This window comes from Orcinus orca, chromosome 8, assembly GCF_937001465.1.
Source record: "Orcinus orca chromosome 8, mOrcOrc1.1, whole genome shotgun sequence".
NCBI lineage: Eukaryota > Metazoa > Chordata > Mammalia > Artiodactyla > Delphinidae > Orcinus > Orcinus orca.
In genome coordinates, this window is record NC_064566.1 from 13069208 (window position 1) to 13088771 (window position 19564).

Sequence of the window (19564 nt, forward strand, 5' to 3'; positions counted from 1 at the left end):
AGGGGAGTTAAGGACCTTTATTTCACATTCACATATCTGTACATTTTCTATAAATAATGTGGAGCTGAAATATTTACAGTCATCTCGTGCCCACTCCCAGGCTCTCGCTCCCCCTGGCAGCCAGTGCTGCGACGCTACCAGCAGACACAGAGGTGGATACTGAACTCGGCCTCTCCCCACACCACCAGGTTCCTGGGCGTGGCAGCCTGTGGTCCCTGGGACTCTCCCAGCCCCAGTCGTTTTGCTCTCCCCTGCCGAAGGCCAGGCAGACCACAAGGGAACTGCTGCTCAGCAAACAGCAGCCGGTCAGTGCAGCCCCACTGCAGTGGTGGAGCCCGTGGTAGCAGCAGCCAGGCCTGTGCCCGTGGGCAGTCGCCGCCAGCTTGGGAACTGCCTGGAAGTTCCAGGGAGGAACTAAGGAAGCAGGGAGGTTGCCACTCGCTCTGCTGCCCCTTGACTCCCCCCTTCCTTTCCCCACCCACCCCTCATCTGGGGGGACAAGCCTCAAGCTTCCCTCAACTCCCCACAGTGGGACTGCTCCAGGCACCCAGTGGTGCCGGATCACAGAGGACGGAGAGCCCAAGTCCTGCTCTGGAAGGTTATAATGTCAAGGATGAGAAACTACAACACAGATGTCTCAATGACAAGTAATAGCGGGCTCGCACTTGCCTGTACTCCGAGTTCTTAGAAGCCATTGGCCCAACAGACAGACACACACGTACTTTTGAGCCCCGAGGGGACAGGAGGATGGTCTTTTGGGGGTGGAGAGGAAGAAGCTGGAAGAGACTAGCTCAGCCCTGTGAGACACACTAAGACACCGAGACACACAGAACTGGGACCCATCTGAGCCTCAGCGAGGGGGCTTGCAGAGAACACACACGCATCACCCACTTCGCAGTCACAGCAGCACGGTGCACTTGGGAACAGCGAGAGGCAAGGGACGGCCCCTGGGCTGGGGCAGCCTTAACCCCTCTCCATCAGCTAGAGACGGGCCGGGGTGGGGTTCTGAGATCTTCCTCACTGCTACGGACAGCAGCCACATATGAGAAGAGACACAACACAGAGTAGCAGATCTCGTGGGCCTGGAGGAGAGAAAACCAGCCAGATCAACGTCACGCAGATTCCTACGTCTTCACACGTGGAGCTCTGCCAACTGGGAAACTCCTGCCCTAACTCTGGGCTCAGGCCTCCAGACTAAAGAGCCCCAAGCGAGGCCCCAGAGCTGGCCCGTGGGAGGGGGTCAGCATGTGTGCCTCTCCCAGGCTGAAGACCTGCTTCAGCTCCAGCTGCATCTCTGGCATCTAGACTAAATTCTCTTCTCAACCATTCTTAACTGCCCCTCGCCCTGTGCTCTCAGAAGCCCACCCCACTCCTGCTGGCACGCCCCCGGGAGCCCTTCGCAGACTGGCCTGTCGGCACACTCACCATTGGTGTCTTGTACTTGTGGCTCACCACTTCTTTAATTTCAGGAACTAAAACCGGACGGGCAAGAGACAAAACAGAAGGTTCAAAACTAAGAGCAATAGCGCCACGCTCCCCCAGGCGGCAGCGCCCGGCACCAGGGTCCCCTTCCCCTGTGGGCCTCACTCAGCCCCGGCCGGGTGAGAGGACACTGGTCCCGACTCCTCAGCCTGACATCTGAGGTCTGCAGTGGCTCCTGGCTCCATGGCCACGACTCTACCGACTTTGAGAGCCCCAGCACAGGAGCAGGCTAGTCTCTCACCAGCCTGGTCGCTGCTACCATCCAGGGCCCGAGGACCACAGCTGACATTCCCAGGTTTTGGCTGGGAGGAAAGCACTGCCTCTAGCCTGTGCCTCACCTTGCTGAGACACCCGAGAACTCACCCCTGTCGCCAGCCCCATGCTCTGGTCAAGTTAAACACGTTCCCTGTACTCCCAGCCCCTGCACTGAGGGTCCTGAGGCTGGATGAAGAAATGGCATGATACTAAACCCACCAGACTCGGAAGTTTCCTTCCCTGATGGCAGGAGAGGCCCAGGCCTGCCTGTGTGAGGGAGAGCGTCAGAGGGCTCTGGAGCAGACACACCGAGCAGAAGAGACAGGTGAGTACAGCACCCGGGGAGGGAGGTGACAGGGAGCGTCAGGCAAAATACACACGTGTCCACAGCCCGGAATGCGAGCCTAAGAGTCACCCCGGCCCCAGCCATGCAGGGGTTCTGCTTGGCCAGAGGAAGGAGTAAGGTCCCCCAGCCTCAGCCATCATCATGGCCCCTGGAGACGGGGAGCAGGGGCATGGCATCCCCTGGGGGCCAGAAAAGGTAGGGTGAGAGTTGGCCACACCTTCTTCTGACCCTGGGAGGTAGAATTCAGGGGGCCCCAGGGTTAACAGGGAATAAACTCATCAAAGGTAGAGCAATGAGCCCAGGTCCTTCTCCTGAGTTGGAAGACTCCCCCAAACGTCTCTCTGGCAGAAGAGAGAAAGGAGCACACGGGAGAAAACTCGGAACCAATGAGCCAGCGCGAGGGTGGACGAGGTTGGGAAGGAAGAGGGTGGGGAGAGAAGGGAGGAGACAAGTTGGTGATGCGAGCAGCTGGCTTGGGCGAAGGGAGCCTGCCCACCCACCGCAGGGCCCAAGGCAGGGGCCTGGGGAGAGGCAGCACGGCGAGGTCACTTTACCTGCTGGAGAACGAAGGTTTTCATAGCAGCGATGAGGGGCACGAAAGAATGAAGCACAAACACAGCAGGAACTCAAAGCCCCGGGGTGAGAACCCAGACACCACTCAGTCAGCGCTTGGCTGGGGGGGGAGCCTAGCTCCCGGCTTCCAGCTACCACTGCCCTCTGCCTCTGAGGCCACTAGGCTCGCCTGCCCCCTAGAGTGAGCCTGCCTGCACCGCCGCACGCCCTCCTGCAGCCCAGAGGCTCGATGGACCCTGGCGTGGCCCCAGGGTGGCTGGACAGAGCACTGGGCTGCTAGAGGGACCGAGGCAGGCGACATGAACACAGCAGAGCTAGGGAATGGCTCGTCTGCTCTGCCCCACCAGCTGGCCAAACAAGGGAAGGTGGCGCGGCTTCGAGGAGCCTCTTCACTACCAGCGCTCATCTCTAAGCCCGGCGTCTAAGCCACTGCTCTTCGGGCCACTCTCAGGCAGCCACCGACCGACTAGCTTTCCCTTCTCCTCCCTTCTCTCAGGTCAGGACTCCCTCTTCCTCCCTATCACTCCTGCTTCTCCTGACCTCTCTGCAGAGGCTCTTCTTCTCTGTCTCTAGTCCCTCCTCTGGAGCTCCGAGGTTTGAGTTACTGCCATGTGAGTCCAGACCTAAGAGCAAAATAGTGTAATTACCAAATTCCTCCAGGACAAAGACGCCTCGAACTGTATTGCACTTTTTAATGTGATTCAGCTCTATGAAAACCTGCAAGAGAGGGAGGGAGGGAGGGAGGGAGGGGGTAAGGCCCAGAGGCTCCCCCACTGCCCCGCAAAGCCCACTCTCCCAGCTATAGCCCCACCCACACAGAAAACCTATTTCCCACAGGGAGGATGGAAGAATACACACACACACAACTCAAAAGCGCTAAGAAGCGAAGACGGCAGAAAGGGCATGTACCTTCCGCTCCTGGCCGGAGGAGAAAGCATGGGAGAGAAAGGAAGGTGTTAGTTTTAACCGTCAAAGCCAACGCAAAGGCCCCTCTGCTGGCCTGGGCTGCCTGCCCACACCCTCTGCCCAGGGCAGTGCTTGTAGGACACTGTGCCCCAGGGGCCCCCCCTCAGCCCATCAGCTCTCTACCCTTCCATGCATCCTCCTCCGGCGCAGAGGGCTGGCACGGGCGCAAAGCTCCCCTCAGACTGTCCTTGGGAGGGAGGTGTTGGCATCTTCCTTGAAACAGGATTCAGGCTCTCCCAAGAGTATGTGGTGATTGGTAGTACTAACAGCAACCACTTGTGAGCACCTGCTAGGAGTTCTACAAATACTACTTGTTTGTCCTTACGTCTACGTGGCGCAGGATATAGTATCACCCTCGTTTTACAGATGAGGACACTGTGGATCAGGAGGTTTATTTGCCCATGGATGACGAGGCTGGGCTCCAAATCCAAGTACGTCCTGACTCCAAAGACCATGCTTTTCCCATCTGTCACCCCACACTGCAGAACTCCACCGGGGGTCCAATGCTTCCTCAACTCCAGCTGACTGTTATGTGGTAGAAGACAGACCCCAAGGCCATTATCTCATCATCAGTCAGGGTTTGACTTTCTCTCTCTCTTCAGGATCTCTCTTCTGGGGCAAAGCCTTAAACTACAGACCAGCTTGTACATACTTTGTAACGGTTAGACGGTAGGTCAGTCCAAAGGGGGTGTACCAAGCGGGAAGAGGGCATCTGGGTGTCATTTAATAAGATCTCTTCTTCAGAAGGTGAGGCATCAGGGGAGGCCACAGCCCTAAAGTGCAGTCAGAAGCCTGGTCCCCGAGAAGTGCTGGCACCTTCATGGTCTAGAAAAGTACTTAAGTCAACCCCTCTTTGGGTGGACCCTAAGGTCTTATTAAGTATACTATTTAATGTATTACTGTGACTAATAGTAAATATACTACTGCAAGTATACTGCCAGGAAGCCTGGGCAGCTGTCTCCCATCACACCAAGTTGCCCAGCTGGATTCCTGAAAGAAGGAGAACTAAAATGGCAAGTGGTAGGAGGAAGCCCCAGAGTCCAGATGTTCACCGCCCCTGAGTGTCTGCTGCCTGGCCAGGGGCCGTGGTGCTTCGCACTTTCGCGTCTGGCTCAGGGCCTCAAGGAGACGAACCAGGACATCAGGGGAGGGGGAGGGAAGGCACTTGTGTGAAGACTCAGGACAGGGAGCGGACCTGGGATGACGCGCTGGCCTCAGAAAGGGATTAGCTTAAGGAATGTCCGCTGAGAGAAAAAGTAATGCTGTGTTAGAACCAAGAGAAAAAACAGTCAGCTCCTACGGTGGGGTCACAATGAGGGCAAGATGGGTCCTGAAGGGCTCCCCAGTCAAAAGAAGGGGAGTGGGGCCTGTGGAGCTGGGGACAGAGTGGGGACGTTCAGAGGAAGGAAGAGAATAGGAAGAAGAATCGGCAGGAAAAAAAAGGCAAATAAACACACACACTCCAGATGGGACAGACACAAGCCAGCCACACACACACACACACACACGCGCGCCACGCTTCACGCGCACCAGAAACACGCGAGGGGACCAGCCGGTATAGACTCTCAAAGCAAAACCACCAAGCAAAAGCACACCCTGGGATAAGGGAAGGCGGACACTGTGCGAAGAAGGGCCAGGTGAGACGCTCCCACTCACACTGTGCTGAGTAATGGGCAGGGGCAGCCGGGCCACCATGGCTCCCTCTCTCTCCCCTCCTCCCCGGCACAGGCTCCCTGCCGCACCTTCCGGGTGGTTGCCAGTGTCACTGCGCCCTCCCCTCCGATTGTTCTCTCCGATCCAGCTGCTCCAATTCTCTCACTAGCCCCGGAGGCCTCTCTCACGCTCACTGGGGAAGCACTGGGGACCTGGACACTGATCCTACTGCAGATGGAACACCGGGGCTGGGAAGCCTCATGCTGCCACTTGCACCTACCTGGTTGTGCATGAACTTGAGATTGATCCCTTCTAGGGTGACCTGCAGCAAGCCACCCTCGCCAGTCTTCATGTCCTGCACAGGGAACTCGCCACCCAGCTCCGGCCCTGTGGCGAGGGAGGAGGTCGTCAGCTAACTGGAAGGTGGGGAGCCCCGCCGCCTGACCTCCTCCTCAGGCCCCCACCGCTCAGGACGGATGAAAACCAACAGAAGGCACGCGCCCAGGGAGCCGTCCTCCGCTCACCAGGTTTGATGCTCTGCTGTCGGGCGGCAGCACGCTCCATGCTGTCCTTCACGCAGTAGTACAGCTCCCGACACTGCGGCACAGTGGGGAGAGCTGTCCTGTCGTACAAGCTCTCCAGGCTCCCCACCCTCTACTCTAGAATGGCTGCTGGAGGCCTGGGCCGATGCCAGGACCTCGGAGACAGCGTTACGTGTTCCGCGCCACAGCCAGAGGCCAAAGTGGGGCTCCAGCGTGGATTCTGCAACGTTAACTTCCCTGCAGGAGCTCCGCACTTTCCCTCAACGCCCAACCCCCAACGCACACAGAGTTCACGGGTACCTTCTTAGTATAGAATTTGTTGAGCTGGGTCTCAGAGCCGTTTCTACGCCACAAGCATAGCACCTTGGTCTTGGGACAGTAGGTCATGTTGATGAGCTTCTCATACCACCAGCGCTCGTACACTGTCCCGATGTTACTACGCAGCACCACGCAGTCGTCACACACCTGCAGAGGCACACGGGGCAGTCGGTGGCCCTGGTCTCTTCCCACCCCAGGCCACACTGCACGCTGCTCCCCACGGGGAAAGATGGGACAACTGGTCCTAGGAGCATCCCCAAGGTCAGGTTTTCTGTCTTATGCTCAGTCTTTCTTACGTGGAGACACAAACACTGAACTGCTGGACACATCGTCCACTAGAAGGTTTACCGACAGAGGAGGAGCCGTTGAAAGGAACTTGTGGGCAAGGAAGGTGGCTCACTTCACTTCAGTCAGTGTTCATTACGTCTTGCGTGTTCTGGACTTAAAGTACGCAGAGGATATCTTACGCCTCCACCTTACAACCTTAGGAATCATCGCTATGGACAAGCACAAAGGCAGGGGATTAGGGCAGACTTAACCAAGGAGAAAAAAAATGGAACCAACACATTTTCTAATCCTGGCTCGGCTCTAGTTCTGCATAAATCTTTTCAAAAATTAATTACACAAGTGACACACGGACATGGCTTATTGCAAAAAAAAAAAATTATACTGCACAGGATGATATAAACTAAAAGGCAAAGTTCTCCACGTCCTCTTCTTGCTCAACATTCTCCCTCAGGTGGACATACCTGTTCGTATGCCTTCAGTTATGGTGGAGACATTATAGCACGATGGGTAAGAGCACAGGTCTAAGATCAGACTACCTGGATTTAGATTTAAGGCTGTCTCCTTACTTAGCTGTGTCACCTTAAGCAAGTTAATCTCTGTCTATATTTCCTCGTGTGTAAGATGGGGATAGTAATAACTTCATGGAGTTACTGTGAAGATTAAATAAGTTAATGTGCATAAAATTCTTAGAATCGGACTTCCCTGGTGGTGCAGTGGTTAAGAATCCACCTGCCAATGCAAGGGCCATGGGTTCGAACCCTGGTCCAAGAAGATCCCACATGCCGTGGAGCAACTAAGCCCGTGCACCACAACTACTGAGCCTGAGCTCTAGAGCCCGCAAACCACAACTACTGAACCCCCATGCCACAAGTACTGAAGCCCGTGCACCTACAGCCCCGTGCTCCACAAGAGAAGCCACTGCAATGAGAAGCACGCACACTGCAATGAAGAGTAGCCCCCGCTCGCCGCAACTAGAGAAAGCCTGCACGCAGCAACGAAGACCCAATGCCAGCCAAAAAATAAATAAATTAGTTAATTAAATAAATGTTTAAAAGAATTCTTAGAATAAAGCCAGGCACATAGAATGTACCCTGGAGTTAGCTGCTATAACAACAATACAACTATAATATAAGAAATATAATAATAATTATTATGACCACATTGATGATTCTCACATCTTTCTCCACATGAGACCTGTCTTCCTGAGTCCTGACCTCTCTCTATCTGGATGTCTCACTGGCAGCACTTCAAATTCATCATGTCCAAATCTGAACTCCACATCTCCTCCTGGGCAGCTCCTCCTTCTAAGTTCCCTATTTCAGTAAATGGCATCACCGTCTCCCCCTGCTGCCCAGGCCAGAAATGAAGGAGTGATGCAAGACTCCTTCCATCAAGTCCCACCATTCTACCCCAAATACCCCTGGAACACACTTCCCCTCCCCGACTCCAGCCATCAAGTCCTACTCTTCTTCAAGTCTAAGCTCAAAGGTCACTTCTGAAGGTCGCCCATGACTCCCAGACCCTCTGCTATGTATTCCCATAACACCTGCCCCCTGAACATCTTCTCGCAATGCTCATTATATTTTATGACGCTGGGTGTTTAATTATCTGACTTCCCCAATGGCTTGTCAACCCTGTTAGGGCAACAGAAACTATGTCTCCCTTATTCACTGATGTAACCCCAAACCCAGCAAACGAGTGCCTGGCTATGATATGCGCCCCATAAAAATTAGGTGCATGAATGAGGAATATACAAGATTACCAGTTTTAATCTACCATCTAAGACTTTACTGGGGCTCAAAAGCTTTAGGAAGAAAAGGGCCAACGTAGCTGAGTAGGAATTAGAAACTTGGATTCTAGCCCCAGTTGAACTCTGTGGTTCTCTCCATGTGGAAAATGGAGAATACCACTCCACTTTCCATAACCCTCTAAGAACACGATGGAAAGGAGAGGGACAGGTGTTTAGAAGAACATATGATTTCTAGGCTAGAGAGACGATGGTAACAATGTGTCATACCTGCCTATGCTGCTGGTAGAGGTGTAAACTGGCACAGTCTTTGGGAAGGCAATTTGGCAAAATCTATCAAAACCGTAAATGTATATAAGCTTGACCCAGAAATTTCACACTAAGAACCTATCCTATAGAAATTCTCAAGGGAGTGTGCAAGGATTTATGTTCAAGGATAGTCAGTGAAGCGTTGTTTAAAAAAAAAGTGGGAGGGACCAGTTAAATAATGACACTTCCATATAACACCTCATGGTTAAGCATCCATTAAAAACAACAGAGACAGATTTCTATAATATGTAGACATATTATAGGTATGCCTGCGATACATTAAGTGAAAAAAGCCAAATTATTAACAATATTTGTAGTTTGATATCACTTGTATAAACACTGAAACAAAATTCCATATAAGCTATATTTATACAAATATGCATTTTTTTAAATCTGAAAGGATTCATGCCGAATTCTTTAACGGTGGTTACCTCTGAGACATGGCACGGGAAGGAAGTAAAGGAAAATTTTTACTTTTACTTTATTTTTACTTCTATATGGTTTGAAACTTTTACAGCATATACTCTATTACTTTTGTAATTAAAATAAAAGGCAATAAAGATGATCTTTTAAAGTCTTTGCAAATTGCTATCCAACTACTCATGCAACCAGTAGGCTGTGCTGAGAACAGCTAAATCTGATAGATCACAGTAGCCAGGCACTGATGGAATGAGCAAGGTACCCTCGCTTTGCAGTACAAGGGGGAGCATCTATGAGATGATGGACCCACCCCATGCTCCAGGGCCCTCGTATGAGGCTCCCTGTAACAGTGGTGAGAGAGAATCCTATACTTCAAGGAATCCTCTGGAGAAATTTACTGTGGTGCAGATGCCCTAAGTAGCCCTCAGTTCTGATAGGCACCTAGCCAAAGTCTAACACTTCAAGGTGATATGAAAATGACTCCCTTCTCAGCTACATCATCATGTATGTTTCTGCCTCAGAGCAGAAATCCCACCCTACGTTTGACAAACTACCACTTCAAAAAGCTGTGAATGTGAAAATCAAATTCAACTAAGCCAAAAGGCAGCAGAATATTAGCTAATTTCACTACTTTATAGAGGAGCAGTACTTGGTCCCTAAAATTACTTAGAAAGAGATCCATTTGAGAATTAAAAACACAGAAATGAAGAAAACATGCCAATTTCCTTTACAATACTGGATTAAGAAAGGGTTTTTCTAACTATGACTCAAAATCCAGAAGCCACAAAAGAAATGACTGATTAATTTAACTACAAAAAAAGTTAAAAAATCCTGCATGGTGAAAAATACCATAAGCTAGGGACTTTCCTTGTGGTCCAATGGTTAAGACTCTGTGCTCCCAATGCAGGGGGCCCAGGTTTGATCCCTGATAAGGGAACTAGATCCCACATGTTGCAACTAAGATCCCGCATGCCTCAGCGAAGATCCCACATGCCTCAACAAAGACCGGGAGCAGCCAAATAAATAAATAAATATTAAAAAAAATACCATAAGCTAAATCAGAAAAACTAATGAGGAAGTTTGCAGTGGATAGGTCAGGTTGCCCACATGTGAACCCGTTGATCACTAGGACAGAGCCAACCATATGAGGCGACAGGAAGTATACAGCACCACCTCTTCTTGCCAAAATACTGAATCTGAAACTGACTAAATCTCTAGATTGAATTACTAGCTTGTACAAATACAAGTGATAGAGAAACATGTTAAACAACACTAAGGAGATGCAATCAGCAAAAAATCTAAAATGTAATAGGGCACATTTCTTCAACAAAATAAATGGCAACGTGGGAGAGAAACTACTATATGTTAAGAGATACTTTAGAGTCATATCAACCATAATTATAAATGCATTTTCCCTTTGACCCAGCAATTCCACTTGTGGAAATTCCTGGATAAACCTGTACATGTGGGAAATGAAGCAGGCACAGCATCACCCAGAGTCGCGCTACTGGCAACAGCAAAAATTTGGAAGAAAATCAAGGGTACGTAAATGCTGACTGGGTATATAAACTATGGTATAGTCACATGGTGGAACACTATACAGCTGTAAAAAGAATGAGCTCTTTTTGTAGTGATACAGAAGATCTCCAGGATAAGTTTAATGAAAGAAAAAAAAAAAGGTACAGATCAGTAGATATTATGTGCTACCTTTAGGTAAAAGAGTAGAAAAATAAGAACTTAAGCTCATATTTTATTGTGTCTGCATAGAAAACCACTGGAAGGTACAAAGTGGTTATAAATAAAAGTGGTTACCTCCAAGAGGAAGGGGTGAGGTGGATGGGAAACTGAGTGGAAGGGGATAAGAATGAGAGCAAGACTTGCCAGTGTATACCATTCTATGTTGTTCTGACTTATGGACAATGTGACTATATCATCTATGCAATCTATATATAAAAGAAATGATAGGGATGGACTTCCCTGGTAGCACAGTGGTTAAGAATCCACCTGCCAATGCAGGAGACACGGGTTTGAGCCCTGGTCTGGGAAGATCCCACATGCCGTGGAGCAACTAAGCCCGTGAGCCATAACTACTGAGCCTGCGCTCTAGAGCCCGTGCTCCGCAACAAGAGAAGCCACCGCAATGAGAAGCCCGCACACAGCAACAAAGAACAGGCCCCACTCACCGCAACTAGAGAAAGCCCGCGCGCAGCAACGAAGACCCAACACAGCCAAAAATAAATTAAAATTAAAAAATAAAAGAAACGATAGGGAATCATCTATTATATTAATTTATTTGTATAAGAGCCTAACAATTTAATGATAAATGGATCATGAAGATGAATGAGATAAGTGGGGAAAAATATTCTGGCATCAGTTCTAGGAGTTCCTTGTGACTCTCAAATATTGCTTTGGGCCCCTAGCATGAACCAGCACCTACCTCCATGAAAAAGATATCTCCATTTGTGTCTGTCCCCGCATGTACCACAAATGTCTGCTTCTTCATGTGCCGGCTGCCACTGGACCGGATAGAGAGATCTCGTCCATTCTGAGGAAAGAGAGATCCTTTAGGGACAGCCAAACATCCCTCTCACACGGCCCTCTGGGCCGAGAATCCCTCATTCAGCAATTCAATTCTTATCAGCTTCCTTAGAGCGGCGCCATCTGCTGGCCACTGGCCGCCATGGCTGTGTTCTCAAACTTCCTGGTCTCAGGACTCCTATCCATTTTAACTTTATTGATGACGCCCCAAGAACTTATGTCTTTGTAAGTTTTACTTATAGGTATTTACCACACTAGAAATTAAAACTGAAAAAATTTAAATGTTTATTAATTCATTTAAAAGGAATTAATAATTCATTAATAAATCCATTACATGATAATATAAACAACATATACTTTTTAAATCATCATATCTTCCAGAACAACAAAAAAAATGTGGTGAGTGGCACTATTTTACATTTTTTGCAAATCTCTTTAATGTTTGGCTTAATGAAAAATAGCTGTATTCTCATATCTGCTTCTACATTCAATCTGCTGTGACGTGTTGCTTTGGTTGAGGTATATTAAAGAAAATCTGACCTCACAGATACGTATCTGGAAAAGGGAGGAGTATTTTACTAGGCTTTCCAGATAAATATGCACATTCTTCTTTGATGCTATACCAGAACCTCAAGAAGTTTCTTAAAGTTAGTAGCAGTGTGTAATCTGAAAACACATCAATGAACACTTTGTCCTTTGTTACATTAAAATCCATTTGTCTGCGTTACACCTGGAGTGGATCTTTTATCCACAGTTGAATTTGTAACATCACACATCAGTCATCTGGAAAATACTGGTTCGCCCAGTTATGCAGCTCTTCCAAATGTTGATGCATTTCATTACACAATATCAAAAAATCACATTCATCATCAATCTCACTGGAAAAGTCTTTAAATATTGGGAAGCTTCATGCACAAGAAGTGTGCCAAATACCCAACTCCAAATAACAGTAATGTTAGTCATTCTTTCAAGTAAAAATGATGTCCCACAACTGGCTGCAAAGCTGTCAGTTCACCTTGGAATTCAAATCGTCACAAATTCCCTTTCCTCGAAACAATCATATTTTCATTTGCAGCAATATGCTTTACGTATATTTCTCATTTTGTCACATAGAATACTAAGAACATGTATAATCACTGATCAGACTGAATAAAACTGATGATTTTAACTGCATCATCAAGGACATTCACAAGTGAAACTGGCTTTTTGTTTTGTTTTTAACTGAGAGTGTGTGGAGGTGGGGACACTAGCACGGTTTGGTGCCACCATCTTCACCGTGTTAAGGCACCAGTGGTTTTACCCACCATTGCATTCGCACCCTTAGTGCAAATGTCAACCCAATAAAAAAGGCAAACAACATTTCAGTATTATCGTGAAAACAGTATTCACCTTGTGGATCCACAGGGGTCCACAGACCACACAAACGTTGAAATGGCTGCAATGGGATGTTTTAGTGCAGAGAATCCTATCACAGAACAGAAGGGCAAAAGCCTCATCTAGAGTCAAAGCCCTATTTTCAGAACTAGGGATTTTGAAAACATACGAGCCAAGAAATGACCTACGCGGAAGGCTCTGCCTTAGGCCATGAGGCCCACGCCTGCGAGGCTGACTAGCGCAATGGAAGGGAGCCTAAAGGACGGCCCAGGTGTGCTCACCAGGTTTGCCAGCTGGTCAAGCACTTCGTTGATTTGCTGGCTGTACACAAGCCCAATATGCGACTTTCCCATCAGGCGCCTCACCTTCTTCCGGATATCATTCTTATTTACCTGAAAAGCCAAAACAGGATCTTAATATCTTTCCTCCTGAGAAAAGTAGAGTTCTAAAAGACCACATCACTGAGGATAAAACATTCAACTGTGTGTTCTGCCAACAGTCTGAGAAGAAAAACCCTGGTTCTGTCTCCAGGTGGCTTCTGCAGAAAAGTGGCTCTTAGAGAAGTTCTGGTTTAAGTGGACGGGGACTCACGGGGACACATCCTCCCTAACCCCCCAACCAATACCATAACATTCACCTCTAAAAACCCCTGGGGCTCCTCAGAGTGTGATTCTTAGACAGTAAGACTTAAGAGTAGCAATGTTCTACACTCAGTTGTCACCAAGACACCATCTTAGGGTTAAAGATCACCACCCTTTCCCAACCAGAGTTTAACTGGTACCCCTGGAGTTCAAGAGACCCTTAAACAGAAAAGGAAACAAACCAAGAGTGCCTGCAGGGTATTCTCTGCATTTGATCAACTAATCCCTTCACATGTAGAGAGGCTGGGAGAACAGGAGGAGGAGAAACCCAGGAGCTCATTCTCAAAACAACTCTCTTCTACCCACCAAGTCCCTTTCAGAACAGGACTCTTCTATTTGGTAACACAGTTCTCCCACAGCTGTAAAAACCAAGTATAACCAAGTCAAACTAGAACCTACCATTGCTTTTTCAATGAGTAGCTCTTTTTACATCTATGGCAAAGTCTATATGATAAAGGACTAATGCTGAAAAGTAAATTCTGGGCATTCTTTCTCAAGTTTCAGAGCCTACTATGTAAAAAAAAAATTTTTTCCACTGTATTCTGTAGGGAGTTCTACAGGCATCCTAAAACTATTCAGCAAAGGAAGCCCATTTAAAATTCAGAATAAACAAGTGGCATGCAATCATCAATCACCTTTACAACATTCCTTAGCACAACAGCCTGGCAGCTTCAGATAAATGGATCATGTGTGAGCTGCAGAGAGGCCTCAGAGTTTCAATGAAGAAGAGAGCCCCAACAGGATGCTCTGACTGCTTCCCAACTGCCCCGAGATTTAGGCAACAGGAACAAGCCTTGCCCTCCACTATCAGCAGTAGCTGGGCATAAGCAAAATAGACATTACCTTCATCAGCAGCATGTAGGAGATGAGGTTGTGCAAGAGCGTGGCCAGCAAACGATCTTCATCATCCTCTAGGCGCTTCCGGTCATGTTCTCCTAGGGACAGGTACCTGAGCAGGAGACCAGGACAAGTCAGCCCCCAGGTGGGAGAACACAGAATTAACTGGGAAGAGGCTGAATTTGCATTTTCCCAAGGGTTTCTAAGCCTCATACCTGTCTATCATTTCCTGGGGACCCTGGTCCATACCCATCCCTTCTCTCTCCAACATCACAGCATCTAAGAATGCATCTTCCCAGAACTGCATTTGGTCCCATAAAGTAGAACGCTCTTTGCCTGTGTGGAAGAGAGGTTTTTTAGGGGCTTATATAACATATAAAGAATATGGCTGCCGAACTAAAACAGAGTAAATTCCAGAAAAAAGGAAGTCATTACAAATTCCAGGGCAAAGGAAACACGAGGCTCTTCACCCCAGATCTAACATTCCTGCCACCAGCCCCAGCTGCCTCCAAGTGAGGCCCAATCCCTCCCGAGGAGGAGGGATGAACAGCACACAAAGAAAGGTGGTTACTTATAGAAAAGGTCTCCATAGCGGCATCCTCTAACTGGTCCCACATCGATCCTTTGTCCCTTCCTGCCGATTTGTGAGCAGGAAGGACCATGGTAGCAAGAAAGTAAAAGAAGACAGAAAGACAGAGGCTGTTGGTTAATACCAAACTTCAGTCTCTTCTAGTTTTCACCCACTGTTTTTTCCCCAGTAAGTCGCTTGCTTCAGATATAAAAATGTCCTCTAACGTCAGCACCGAGATCAGCAAAAAGCCAAGCAGCTACTTGTTCAGTGCCACCCTCTTCCCGGGCTGAGTCCAGCTTCCTTCCAGTGCAAGTGGCCTTCGCAGTCTGTTTCTCACCTAGGAGTCCCTCGTAGAGATAGACTCGCTGGCTTACATCTTCAGAAAAGCGAACTGGGCTGCCCAACAGCTTCTCCTTTACACTTGGCTTCAAGCTGTGGGCTTTACCCTAGAGAGAAGAGGCAACAGGTCAGCTGCCACAGGGAACAATGAATAGGGGCAAAGGAAACCAAGCAGCTCATTAAGAGGCTCACACACACTAGGCACCGTCATTAGTCACATATATTCCAGTAGCCCTGCCTTTGCTACTCTGCTTGCCTCCATCAGAAGTCAATCTGATAATCCTGCTTTCTGTTACTGCCTCCCAAAACATGCAAGCAAGTTTTCATTTCTACTTACCTTTACCCTTTAGTCTCTGTAAGACTCTTTCCTCTTCAAAGAAAAAAAAAAAATTAGGCAAATTCTCTGTAGCAGCGTGATGCCGTGAAAAGAACACTGGGTTTGAAGTCTAGACTGAGCAACGTTCAGATCCCTGACTCTTACTAGCTGTGTGATCTTAGGTACAACGCTTAGCTTCTCTGAGAGTCATTTTCCTCACCTGTAAAAGGAAGGTTATAATACCTACCTGAAAGGACTATTCTCATTTAATATGAGAAAATACATATACATCACTTAATAGTGCCTGGCACATGGTTGGTATTTGATACATGTTAAGTCTTCTCTTCTACCATCTCTTAGAAATATCTTCCCACATAGAAATACCACTAACTTCATCTACCACTTCTGCAATATTAGACTCTCTATTCATTCAAAAAAGATCTTCGGCTGGGTGAGAGGTAGTTTTCATGCCTGCTTCACAACACATGCAACAGCATAAGCAGAGAAGCCACTGAACAAAGGTTATCATTAGGCAATACCTAACTAGTGTGTCCAAATGCCAGCTTCCTGGTTCACAGCACAAGACTTTGTTCAATGAACCATATTAACCTAAGATAATTAATTTCTTACCAAAATAGCCCTTTTTGAGCCAAGAAATTTAGGTAACTGCTCTCAGCAACTCAACTGCACAAAGAGCCTTGCCCAGAAGTACAGGAAAAGTAAGAATTTGTCCCAGGAAGGTGCCAGGAAAGGTAGCACACAGCTGAATGGCTTCTTGCGAGACTGCTACTCCATAACGTCTATCTCAACCTCCAAAATGGAAGCACACTAGGAGGATTTAAAATACTCTTGGGGCTTCCCTGGTGGCGCAGTGGTTGAGAATCCGCCTGCCAATGCAGGCGACACGGGTTCAATCCCTAGTCTGGGAGGATCCCACATGCCGTGGAGCAACTAAACCCATGCGCCACAACTATGGAGCCTGCACTCTAGAGCCCATGAGCCACAACTACTGAGCCTGCGTGCCACAACTACTGAAGCCCACGTGCCTAGAGCCCGTGCTCTGCAACAAGAGAAGCCACCACAATGAGAAGCCCGCGCACCGCAACAAGAGTAGCTCCTGCTCACCGCAACTAGAGGAAGCCCGCGCATAGCAATGAAGACCCGACTCAGCCAAAAATAAATAAAATCAATAAATGTATTAAAATACTACTACTAATAATAAAATACTCTTAATTAAAAGGGTCTGTTTAGACTCAGGGAGAGTTAAGGTCCATTAGCTTGAATGGCTCTGCTGACTCTCAATCCTATCCCCTACCTCCACCTTGGGATGTCACTTGCTCTATTAGAAACATGTATACAGAAGGCCCTGGCAGTGGGAATGATCACCAGTGTTAAATAATTTATTTCATTTCAATTTCATCTTCCATTCTCCCCACAGACCAAAGAGAAGAACCTATGAGCTCGTGTAGAGAATATCCATTCTCAACTCTGCCTAACCAAGTGGTGAGTGTATCAGAACCCTTAAAGCTGCCTAAAGAGGCCTGTATACACTGAAGGGCAGTGGGTCTAAAGGCAAGGACTAAAAAGAATTCATTTAATTCCAACTGATCACTGGCTTATTGTATAACCTAGGGCAAGATCTTTTCTTCCTAAGGCTTTGTTTCCCTCACCTGGTGGAAGAGATTAGTTGTAGCAATATACTGAATTGCAAACTTCTTGAAAATGGGAATCATGCCTTATCATGCTTGTTTCTTTAGTACAGAATCTGGCATTTAGTAAATCACTTAATAGATGTTTATTAATGAAGGAAAGTTTCAAACATACTACACGAAATGAAGGAATATACTAAAATGAAATGCTATTTTAAGGTGCTATATAAATAAAGCAGTGACCAGAATAAAACTAGACTAGTCCATAAAAATAGGTAGACTGGTACAAAATGAGAGCTGCAACTGCCCTGACATTGCTATAAAGGCATCACTTTGCTTATTTTAAACACGGGGGTTACTGCCACATAGGAGTCGAAGACCTTATCTGACTGGGCAGGAAGCCTAACTCATCAATGATTCAGGAGAAGGTTCTAAAAGCCCCAGATCACGGAGTCAAATGACTCTGAAAAAAGCTAACTTAAGAGACATTTTCTTTAAAGTCAAATATATGAAGGTTATCCATTCTTTCCTTCCTCTTTTCCTTCTAATTGCCTCCTAACTTTTCATCCTTTTCTAACCCATCCCCATCCCACTGAAAAAATGGTCTTCTTTTGTTAGTAAACAAACTTACAAAGATGGCACTGGTGGCAGAGTTGGTTTCAATTTCACTATCAGACAACGTGCCTCTAGAGCCTGCCAAGTGGGTGCCGCCCTCACCGCCTGGTCCATCACCTGCATTGCTGCTCAGGTCACTGTCCGCTCCAAGGGTCTCTCCAGAGCTATTACTCACCTGGAAAGGAAAAAAAGGTGGTTAAGGGATATTCCCCAGGATGTGTCCCAGAAATGCCAAGCTGCTAGAGCTCTCTGCTACCATAAAAAAAGTATCCAACTGCAAAGGTGTGTCAGACAGCCTCTGGAAGTACCTTCTTTACAAGATGAGGAGAAGCCCTGGGTGAAATCTTGGGGTCTGATCCCACAAAGAAAGACCTGTGACAGGTAGACATCTCCACCAAGAGACCCAACCTGACCTGAGACTAAGGACAGCCCCCAAAGCAGAGAGCAGCCCCCTTCTCCAAAGGGGGACCCACACCCCACCCACCAAGATGCCAGCGTGGTGTTCCCCTACCACGGTGCTAACTTCGGAGTCCTGACTCGAGCTTCGGATCATAACGGCTGGACTCACACCAAGGACAGAATCTGGATCAGTCCTCTGAAACAAGACACACGGACTCAGACACATTCGGGAGGTGTCCAATCTAGTCTCAGTTTCCCTAAGAAATACTGTATCTTCTTCCTTCTCTCCATCCCCACCCTTCTATTGTCATCCCTAGATAGGTCATGAAAAATGAACATTCCTCCTGAATATAAAATATATATGACTTACAGAGCGAGAAAAATAATGAATGTTAAAGAAGTACATGCTCACTACAGAAAATACACGAAAGAATAAGGAAATAAAAATAAGCCATAAACTTACCACCTACGTTAATCTCTGTTAAGTCTTTAGCATATTTCCTTTGTCTTTTCTATGTATGTTTTAAAAATAAAATTTGAATCACACTGTATATAGCTTTGTAAACACTTTCCCATGTCACCAAATTTTTGAAAATACAGTCATTAGCGGATACTAATATTCTATTACATGGATATATTACACTTATTTCATCATTCCCCTATGACTGGATATTCATGTTGTTTCAATGCTGTGATTTTGTTCAGTTTTGATCTTAAAGAAGTATTCTCAGATAGCAAATTTTTAATGCTTGCAATCCTCAACAAGGCTGTCACAAACCTGGGGACCAGACGTCAGGCTCACACCACTGTCTGCGCTGACTTGGGACTTTTTCTCCTCTGTCTCACCAAGGTCAAAGGTGGGTTTGATTACTTCAGGCCCTGAGTAGGGGAAGACTTGTGTTACTCAGTACAAGAGGCTAGGGGCAGGCTGGCGAAGGGAGTGGGACAGCAGCACAGCCTGGCCCCAGACCAGTTCAGCATGTCCCAGTCACCTTTCCAGGGACTGCCACCCACTCAGGCCGCACTGGACGAAGTCCCCAGATGCCTTAAGAACCAAGCAGGAAAAATTAAACTTGGTCTCAAGGGGTTCTGCAGCCATTTTCTCAACCTGAGAAAATTCTGACCAAATCATCTTAAAGCAGAAAAGCTCCACAAACAAACATCGGAACCACATTCCACCGCACTCAGAATCAGAGAGCTTCACTCGTGCCTAAGACCCTTTAAGGGTCCCCAGGTCACTCTGCTTCCCAAACAAATATGTCTAAAGGGGCTAGAAAAGGAAAAGCCCAGTGAGATTAAAAAACACCAGCTGTTTCAGTGGACGCTGCCTACCCCCACCCTGCAGCTTCTGTGTTTGACATTAAAAAACCACCCCCATATTTCCCG

General features: G+C 47.6%; 1 protein-coding gene across 50 annotated transcripts in view; it reads right to left on the bottom strand.

Annotated features, from left to right (window-relative positions):
* Window positions 1–2: 2 nt before the first annotated feature.
* MADD (MAP kinase activating death domain) overlaps window positions 3–19564 on the bottom strand; it is a 39352-nt gene continuing 19790 nt past the window's right edge. For 7 of the 50 annotated variants that reach the window (XM_049714397.1, XM_033412209.2, XM_033412374.2 and 4 more), the window contains 15 exons: window positions 18957–19057; window positions 18303–18374; window positions 17796–17954; window positions 15198–15306; window positions 14861–14923; window positions 14505–14625; window positions 14296–14401; window positions 13093–13203; window positions 11337–11444; window positions 6118–6282; window positions 5800–5872; window positions 5556–5662; window positions 3304–3373; window positions 1426–1472; window positions 3–1082 (listed from right to left, as the gene is read on the bottom strand). In XM_049714397.1, coding sequence (XP_049570354.1) covers window positions 978–1082; window positions 1426–1472; window positions 3304–3373; window positions 5556–5662; window positions 5800–5872; window positions 6118–6282; window positions 11337–11444; window positions 13093–13203; window positions 14296–14401; window positions 14505–14625; window positions 14861–14923; window positions 15198–15306; window positions 17796–17954; window positions 18303–18374; window positions 18957–19057 — 1517 coding nt within the window. In that variant the 3' untranslated portion in view covers window positions 3–977. Of the gene's footprint in view, window positions 1083–1425; window positions 3374–5555; window positions 5663–5799; window positions 5873–6117; window positions 6283–11336; window positions 11445–13092; window positions 13204–14295; window positions 14402–14504; window positions 14626–14860; window positions 14924–15197; window positions 15307–17795; window positions 17955–18263; window positions 18375–18956; window positions 19058–19564 lie in introns of those variants that run through there. The other 43 variants (XM_033412360.2, XM_033412345.2, XM_033412343.2 and 40 more) reach the window with 14 other exon arrangements.